Source organism: Lytechinus variegatus, chromosome 2 (genome assembly GCF_018143015.1).
Source record: "Lytechinus variegatus isolate NC3 chromosome 2, Lvar_3.0, whole genome shotgun sequence".
NCBI lineage: Eukaryota > Metazoa > Echinodermata > Echinoidea > Temnopleuroida > Toxopneustidae > Lytechinus > Lytechinus variegatus.
In genome coordinates, this window is record NC_054741.1 from 34,246,145 (window position 1) to 34,255,971 (window position 9,827).

Here is a 9,827-nt window from a genome sequence, read left to right on the forward strand (position 1 = left end):
AAAGCTGGGAAACCTACCATTGACATTTCCATCTTCTCATTGATTTTACATTTATAGGAAACCATCTTTGCTATGCTGGTTGAAATCACAGAGAGAGCTATGGGAAAAATCAGGGAATTTTTTATTCTTGAAAAGCTGGGAACCTTACCATTGACATTTCCGTCTTCTCATTGATTTTACATTTATAGGAAACCATCTTTGCTATGCTGGTTGAAATCACAGAGAGAGCTATGGGAAAAATCAGGGAATTTTTTATTCTTGAAAAGCTGGGAACCTTACCATTGACATTCCCGTCTTCTCATTGATTTTACATTTATAGGAAACCATCTTTGCTATGCTGGTTGAAATCACAGAGAGAGCTATGGCACACTGCGGCTCATCTGAAGTACTCATTGTAGGTGGTGTCGGATGTAAGTTGAAAGTTGTCAAAACATTTGTAATTTGCTGAAAAGTGAGCAAAAAGAATTTTATGTTCTAGCCAGCTCTGTATTTCAAATTCAAATTCCAAAATGGTTTATTAAAACATGCCTCCCAGCCAAAGACTGAATGAAAACATGTGTGCAATTTACAATAACAAAATGATACCCAAAGTACAAACATGAAATCATACAAATGGGATACAATTACTTTTTACATAATACAAGGAAATAAATTGTTGTAAATAAAAGTCATACATTGTATTGAACATTATGAATATTAAATATGCAAATTATAACCACTACATTAGGGCACATTGTACATGTATGAATAGAAAGTATAAGAAAAGGGGGAGGTGGGAATGTGTTTGTGATTATTCATGGCCTTGTGGAAAACCACTTTTTGCATATTGGCAGATGATATGACATTTGCTCTCGCACCAGTTGCTCTGGGCTTTATTTTGTCTAAGATTTAGGGTTAGGGTTGCAATAGGGTTTTTTCTTAGGTTTGGGGGAGGGTATAGTATTAAATCTAGTGTGGAAGTTTGTCATTCGATTAGTGTGTGGAATTTAGTGAAGTTTTTTAGTTTGAGGTAGATAGTTCCCGGGGGGGCCACTTCCATTCACGAGTGGATACCATGCGCGACCATGGGGTCTCGAAAAGCACCCTAAACACGTAATTTTCATGTTCTGAAAATGCACCCCTTAACAAGTATTGGCGTGTGAAACCCTACCCTTAACAAGTATTGGAAACAAAACGATACTCTTGGCAAATATTCCTGAAATGAACCCCTAAACAAGTACAGGATGTTTTATTGTTACGGGTCCTTCGGATCGCGGGCTTTACCTTATTTGGTTTAGTAAGACCCCAGCTTCTACACCTCGCACAAATCGGACTCTAAACACGAAGTGTTGGGGCAAAAAGGACATCCTTTATAAAACATTTTAATTTTGTTTTATCATCCCCGCAAATTCGACCCTAAACACGTAATTTTCCTAGCGAAATAGATACCCTTTTTTCATTATTTTTGTGTTTTTGACACCCTTATCACGTTACGTACGTAACGTGCCCTATCGTGAAAAAGACATCCTTTTTACGTGTTTTTTTGGTCGCGCATGGTATCCACTCGTCAATGTAAGTGGCCCCCCCCCCCCCCCCGGGAGATAGTTTAAGGTGGAGAGGATGGCCAAAGAAGACATCTAAGAAAAAAAATTGATTAGAAAACTTGAAGGATAGCTGGGTGAAGGATGGAGGTTGCACTGAATCATGCAAAGTAGAGAGAGAGTGGGTAAGGGTGATTGCTGTGCTGTGAGTGTGAGGTTAAAGGGGAATCCAACCCAAATAAAAACTTGTTTTTATAAGAAAAAGCTAAAATCAGACAAGTTGATAGGTGAAAGTGTGAACAATATTGGACAAATAACAAGACAGTTATGAATTTTTAAAAGTTGTACATATTGGTAATCACTATACCCATGGAGACTTCAAATTGGCCACTTATGTGATGTCATAGTGATGTAAGGCAAGGACTACTCTTCCATGTACTCCAATACATATTCTGGCTAAAATATCATTTTCCCCAAAAGTTTCATTTCAAATTATATTTTTTCTTTCATAAGGACATTAAGCAACTACTACCTGGATTATAATTATATTACTGCACCGGGGGAATGGGTATCTATAGGAGAAAACCACAAATCCCTGATAATAAAGTACATGGCCTATGAGAAAGTTGTCCTTGCCCCTTGTCATAATTTACTTACACAGTTGCCAATTTGAAATCTACATGGTATTTGCGATCTCAATTTTAAAGCAGCTATAACTTTCTTATTGCTTGTTCGATTTCTTTCAAACTTTCACCATTCTGTTTAATTCATTTTTCTCCTTCCCAACACAACATTCTATGGCCGAGGCTGGATTCCTCTTTAAAGATGAATACCAGTGGCACAACCGGGTGTTTCACAAAGATTTAAGTATGACTTAGGTCGCACTTAAATGTCGACGCGTACATGATATGCAACGCGCAATCTTATTGATCAATACGCAGTAGTACGCGTCCTCTTGGCATGATCTGACCAATGCTGTCATGCCTTTTATACTGCGCGCAACCAGACATTTAAGTGCGACTCTAAGTCATACTTAAATCTTTGTGAAACACCCCCCCAGTTGTGGTAACCATCTCAAAATGAGTTGGAACAGAATCCATTAAGTGACCACCCAAGTGTTTGTTTGTATAAATAAAGAATATGTGCCAAATGGCTCAGAAAAGAATGTGTAATGGCTGAGAAATGAGCAAACTAAGCATTCCATAAAATGTTGGGTATTTTTCCAACAATATAAATACACTGTCCCACATATGCCTTTTTGGTTTTCAGCTAAGGTTTCATGATTTTACAAAGTTTATTTCAATGTACCAGAGCTAGATCTATGACAATTGTGGTGGCCTTTAACCTTTATTTTGAAGACTTTCTCTTGAAAGATTTGTTTGCTGCAAGCAGTGGCGTACCGTGACTCGGAGGGGCACAGCATTGTTCACGAACAATTCAGTGCCCCTTCAATCATTGTCTCCGGATCACGGTCCGTCAATGGCTGCAATTTAAAACATAGACTACTGACTGACTGAATGAGTATTGGCTCTATAGTCAGACTGTGTTTCATCAAGTGCATTGTATCAAGGTTTGACTCTCCTTTATGGTTTTATTTTCCTTTGTCAGGTAATATGAGACTACAGGAGATGATGGGATTGATGGCTGAAGAGAGAGGGGCAACACTGTGTGCTACCGATGATAGGTAAATCATTTGATGAAATATAACAATGTGGATCCTAATGATGTCTCACTGGCATACAGATGGGGGGCATGGAACCCCCCCCCAAAAAAAAAAAATGACCTAGGAAAAAAAGGAAATATGTTATTTTTACAAATATCATATAAAATTTGTCAAAAAAGTAGATTTTTTTTGTATTATACAGTTCAAATTCTCGCTTGCAGCATTTTACAAAGTTTGCCCTGCGCCATGTCAGGCCCCCTCAAAATACATGGCTAGTTGTGCTACTGATGTCACTGGTTGTGTGCGCACGTCATCAGTCTTTAATTTGGCCTAACAAATGGATTGACAGTTGATATGTGGCTGCGGGTAAGCATAATGGTGAGAGAGGAGCATGGTTTATCAAATAACAAGGATTCACATCACCGTCTTATTAAACATATAGACCTGTATTCAGCGTTCTCGCCAGAAAAAAATTCACCCATGTCGGGGACTTGTGCTGCCACTCCTGGGGGGTGGAGCGCGGAAGCGACGGCCTTTTCATCATATAGAGACGCTAAGAAAGCCCCATTGTGGCGTATTTTTAAGCCCACATAAATGCACAGATACTTGCCGTTCAGTCCAAAGACAGAGAAGTGCAGCTTTCCAGCTTATGAATTGTAAATATTTTCGAGAAAAAAAAAGAGTCGGGCCCTGGTCGGACCAGACATGTGAAGTCAAAGGGCTTTGTCGTGTTTCTAGAGCTAGATTTAGGCTGGATCTGCAAAACATGTCCGCCGCTCCGTCGATCGTCTATATAGCTAGCGCGCGCGTATCGTGCATGCACCTAGTTGATCCAGTATACAAAATGCGCATCCAACGAGCGTCGGCGCTAGCTAGGGCCCTGCACTGATTTTCATTTGCAAGTGGTCTTAAGTTGATGGGACTTCGGCGCAACCCGATCAATGAAGTTGATATCACTAAGATAAGTTCATGGAGTGTATTATTTCCATTTAACTTTTCCACGCATGTCGCTGAAATCTTACGCATGGTTCCACTTGGTCTCCATTTCCGCACGCATGGTGTTTGAACCATGCGTATTATACACTGGCGAGAACGCTGCCTGTATTCCAAATTCAGGTTTAATTTGAACTTTGGTCTAAAGTTGTTTAACTTTGGAAAGCCAATTTTGACAGGTATCTCTAACAGGACATGTTCGATTTGTTTGCTCATTTTTTACACTTAAATCAGTAATACCTCATTGGGAATAATTACTGAAATAGTTCTGTTCATCATTAAAATATGAGGAAAGAGGCAAGTAAAGATTAAAAAAAAAACATGTAACTTGATTTCATGCCTAGTTATTGAGTAGAGATCGAGACCGAGCATGAGTTCAAGTGTGTATTAAAGTCAGAATACACATACACAAAATTTAGGAAGTTTATAAATATGATTTCACTTTTGTTTATTAGATACTGTATCGACAATGGAGCCATGATAGCCCAGGCTGGTTTAGAGATGTTTAATTCTGGTATAATCACTCCTTTAGAAGAAACATGGTGTACCCAGAGGTAAGATATTAAGGGCCAAGGGGCCTGTTGTAGAAAGAGTTGCACTTAATCGCAACTCTATAAATTATGCACAATTTGATTTTCAACCAATCAACACCGCGCATTTGGGACTTACGGTTGATTGTTTGACTTGCATTTAAACGCAACTCTCTCTGCAACGGACCTCAGAACACAAAGCTTACTAGCAATTATCGTACAACACTGTTTTATGATTGATTGCATTGACTGCTATGTATAATTAATCATGAAAATAAAGTGTATGATTTATCGCGAACCTCTGTTTTACGGGACCCAAGTCTTAGTTTTAGAATAATAATAATTATACTTGCTTGCTTATATAGCGCTTAATACTTACTGTGTCAGAAGTCTCTAAGCGCTCTACAGTATATGCAGCATAATATAGAATAAGCCATTCCATTAATTCAGTTGATTTATTTTTTTAGATTGCATAGGGCATGATGAAATCTTTTACATAAGTACATACATTCTCAGTTTTTTTGCTGTATGGGAAATTTTAAAAAATCAGGAAGAACATGGAATTTCTGAAATTCAAAAACACAAAATTTTGTAGACAAGTTTATCATTACTTTTAAAGCACTTTTGTACTAAAATCCCAGCGGTGAACCTATTGTTCAGGGGGGGATTGGTGATATATTGTTTCATCCCCCCCCCTCCCACTTATTGTGAATAGTTTGATGTCACAGATTTATGCCAGTGACCTAAATAATTAATATTATCATTCAGAGTTGCTAAATTTGGATAATAGAATTACGGAGGATTTAGAGTTGACATTATATTATGTGCTCACTACATACATCTTAACCATTGTCGCCACAGCCCAGGTTCTGCCATGGGGCCCTGGAAGCTTTGAGTTGCCAGATGGCAATCTGAGCCTTATTTTGTATTAAATGGCATGTTTGAGCAACAATAGTTTGCACTGTTATAACATGAATATTTTAATTATGCATTTTCATATGGTTAAAAAAAATTAGGATTAAGGTGGTGGTCATTTTTTAAGAAAGAAATTAATGATGGAATCAGGAAGGTTGGCATCTCTGATCATTATCATCATTGTCTTTTTTTTATTGGTAGGTATCGAACAGATGAGGTAGAGGTTGCTTGGAGAGACTGATAACCCAACTCACAGAGAATAAGTTCACCGTCAATGGGAGGACCTGGCTAAATATCTTACATGAAGCAGAGAAATGGCACCAGTCTTCTCATTGAACTGATGTTTGGTTGATATCACCAAAATGGTACCAGTCTTTTGATTGATTGGCTGATGATGGAGACCTATTCTGGCCGTGAAGGGAGTTTATGATTGGTTGATCGATGAAGACCACATGGCTGACCCACTGCCATAAGCCATTGTGAGTCAATCATCCATCGCTTATTTTGACTGTAAAATATTATGGCTAAGTTCCATCTAGCTTGCGGGAATACAGTTGACAACATGGGTGATTCCGGAAGTGAAAAAAATGTCCATCTGCAGCACATGTGCAGTGAGTGGAAACCACATGCATGTCATAGCTTGATGGTGCAGATATCAACATGAAAACTTGTACCTTGCTCAAATCATTTTGTTACAAGGATATTTTTTCAGAGTCTTCAGTGTAATGCTGGGTTTACAAACTTTAGTAGAGAATAGTGCTCATCCCCAGAAGGTATCCTCAGGGTATATGTTTATCTATTCTATATTCACAGGGTAGCTATCAGCAGGGACCTCAAGCACCTGTTAAAATAAGGTAAAAGATGGTAGTTGAAGCAAATAATTATTTCATGAGAAAGTCTTTTAAATCAATGAAGGTTTATTATTAAATTATTATCTAACATCTACATCTGGTACAATAATGTAAACTTATCTTTGTAAAATCAAGAAATCTTAGTTCAAAATGGAAAATTCTGGTAATCACTAACACAGAAAAGCATATGTGGGACAGTGTATTAATATTGCTTGGAAAAATACCTGACATCTTTAATAATGGAATCCCGTGATTATTTTGCTAATTTCTCAGGAATTTACACATTTTCTCCCAGAGTTAAGAGGCACATATTTTTTTATTTATACAAACAAACACATTGGCGTTAATTTCATTGGATTCTGTTCGAACTCATTTTAAGATTGTTAAAGGGGAATAAAACCTTTGGAACAAATAGGCTTGTGTAGAAACAGAAAAATCAAAGAATAAGAATAAAGAAAGTTTGAGAAAAATCGGACAAATAGTGAGAAAGTTATGAGCATTTGAATATTGCAATCACTAATGCTATGGAGATCCTCACATTGGCAATGCGACAAGGATGCGTGATGTCACTGATGAACTACTTTCCCTTTGGTGGACTGTAAAATACCCTCAAAATGTCTCTTTTTTGCTTTTTCTTATGATGAAACAAACTCTTTATCCATGATGTATTCTTAAAAAATATGTATTACATGCCCTCATGTAGACAGAACACATGATTTATGGACAGATGTGATAAAAGAGGCAATTCCAGTGAAATATATACTAAAGTAATGGGGATAGTTGTTCACAAGTGACATCACACATCTTTGTCGCATTGCCAATTTGCTATCTCCATAGCATTAGTGATCGCAATATTCAAATGCTCATAACTTTCTCATTATTTGTCCGATTTTTCTCAAACTTTCGTTAATCTGTTTCTTTGATTTTTCTGTTTTCACACAAGCTATCTTGTTCCAATGGTTTCCTGTACAGTCCGACCTCTCTTATCCGGACACGTTGGGACCAGCACCAATCCGGATAAGGGATTTATCCGGATCTGGGAGACCCAATATTAAATACACGCAGCTGCGCTGCCGGCTGCCTCCCAGGCCAGTACCGGCAGTAGCTACACTGCACTAATGTAGTGGGCGTACGGTAAAGACAATCACTGCAGAGTCAGTGCAAATTATAGGCAGTGTTTTTTATTGAAATGAAATCGATCGATGGCCAAAACTCTTGGATAATTTACCTGCTAAAATGACTGAGGTATACATCGAGCATACCTCGAAAGAAAGTGAATGACTCGATGAAACTAAGTTTTAAAATTAGATCATCGCGGCGGGTATCGCAGCTTCGCAATGTCAGCCATTGTTCCACTGACTGTAGGCTCAAACATGATAGATGGCGCTGTCCGTATTGAGGCCTAAAGTTAGCTAGCAAGAGATGTGTTGTTTTTCCCGCGAAGCAAAAAGAGAAACGTGATGAAATGTTTGCGCTGCACCCTGATTTACTGGAAATTATCATTCCTAAAGTTCTTTTGGTGATTTGGGTGAGATATTTTCATGAAAAATATGTTTGGTGTAGGGTGACTATGTTGGGAAATATATGTAATCAAAGTGAGTTTATGTATAGGATTGACTTTAGATTGAAATCTCATTTCCTCACGTACCTGTACTAGATTAAAAAAAAAAAAAAAAAAAATCTCGGCAAGTGTGCGTCCGGATAATAGAGAGATCCGGATAAGGGGAGGCCGGATAAGAGAGGTCGGACTGTATTTATCTTTATAGGGAAATCCATTCATGGTCATAAAGTCATGTGTGACAGAGGAGAAAATAAGCTCAAACAGAATGGTGAAAGTTTTACAGAAATCGCACAAGCAATAATAATAATAATGATTAAGTTATTTAGTGCAAAATAGACATACTAGTAACCTCTCTCTATGCGCTCTACAAAGAAAGACGTATACATACTGGTATGTATTTGTAGAATCTAAATTGAGAAAGTTTTGGCTGTTTTATAATGAACATCCCTAAGACTATTTGAATTCAAAATTAATTAGAGCTAGGATTATAATAGAGTTTTTTTGTTCAGAATGTGAAGACAAGGATTCGGGATAATATTAGTTTTAGAGGTTAGGTTTTATATTTCGCAGATTTTCCATCGGAGCAATTGTTGCTTGAGCAAATGTCGTGGAACCGGTAGAGACAACTTTTCCATAGGCCGTGTACTTGATTATCTTGTGGTTTTTGTTACGATATCAGTATGGATATCTAAGCACTCCATACACCTCCCGCAACATGGATACCATGCCTGTTGATTGACCTGCCTAGCTGGCCTGTATAATAAACCTGTATACGTTCATACCAAAGTCTCCACCAGAGTCCTTTGTATTGGATCATGGTGGCAGCGGAAACCAGTGATCGCTTTTGAAATGACAGGGATCAAGTAACCAGATACTGTATTGTTGGGAAGTAAACTGCATGTCTTTTTTACCGAAATTCGCATGCTTCATAACCCTAATACTAACCCAACGGGTGCCCGCTCGCCCCGGCTATCGCATCGCTACTGTACCGTACCGTACTGTGCATACCCAATGCACTGTCACAGCAAATCACACAGTGTTGTGAGAAAGAGCGAGATGCTAACGGTAACTGTAAACAATCAAATTTAGCCTAAATAAGTTATAACTGTGTTCAATCACTGGCACAGAGGTCTGCATCATAAGATCAACATACACTAAAAGTTGATAAAACCTAAATTACTTAATTTTCTGGACTAGAGTGTGAACAATGAATTAATATTTTCCTAATATTAATTGTAAATCTGGAGTGTGAGAAGTGAGTGGGAGTGATCAGCATTTTCACTGCATGAAACACCTAATGACATTCACACAGGGCTGTGAGTGCGTTACAGGTATCATCACCAGTCGACCTGTGACTGTAAGGAGCGTTCACACGTGGATATAATCAGACATTAATATCTACACTCATTCATTTAAATACCTAATAATACGTACAGCGAACATACACAATGAGTAGTGGAAAATATCCAGAAATGAACTGGGAGGCAACAGACCTACCAGAAGAGTTCCAGCTTTTCAGACAAAGAATGGAGCTGATTCTAGCAGACCAAGACATAACTGATCAGAGAAAAGTGGCTATAAAAATCAAGATAGCTGTAGGCAATGAAGGCTTGCGTCGAATCAATGCATCGGGGCTATCAGAGACCGATAAAGAAAAACCGCAAGAGCTATGGAGACTATTAGAGGCACAGTTAAAGGTCAATATCAATTTTCGCATACACCGCTTAGAGCTAATGCGGTACAGGCAGAAACCAGATGAAACGATCGATGAATTCGTTACCAGGTGTAGGGACA

The 9,827-nt window shown here is 38.2% G+C and overlaps 1 protein-coding gene across 3 annotated transcripts in view; it reads left to right on the forward strand.

The window, feature by feature from the left end:
- Positions 1–6,551, forward strand: part of LOC121407926 (probable tRNA N6-adenosine threonylcarbamoyltransferase) — a 17,301-nt gene extending 10,750 nt beyond the window's left edge. For all 3 annotated transcript variants that reach the window (XM_041599174.1, XM_041599172.1, XM_041599173.1), the window contains exons 11-14: positions 320–410; positions 3,129–3,204; positions 4,632–4,730; positions 5,823–6,551. In XM_041599174.1, the coding sequence (XP_041455108.1) occupies positions 320–410; positions 3,129–3,204; positions 4,632–4,730; positions 5,823–5,862 (306 nt within the window). In that variant the 3' untranslated portion in view covers positions 5,863–6,551. The remainder of the gene's footprint in view (positions 1–319; positions 411–3,128; positions 3,205–4,631; positions 4,731–5,822) is intronic.
- Positions 6,552–9,827: the final 3,276 nt, after the last annotated feature.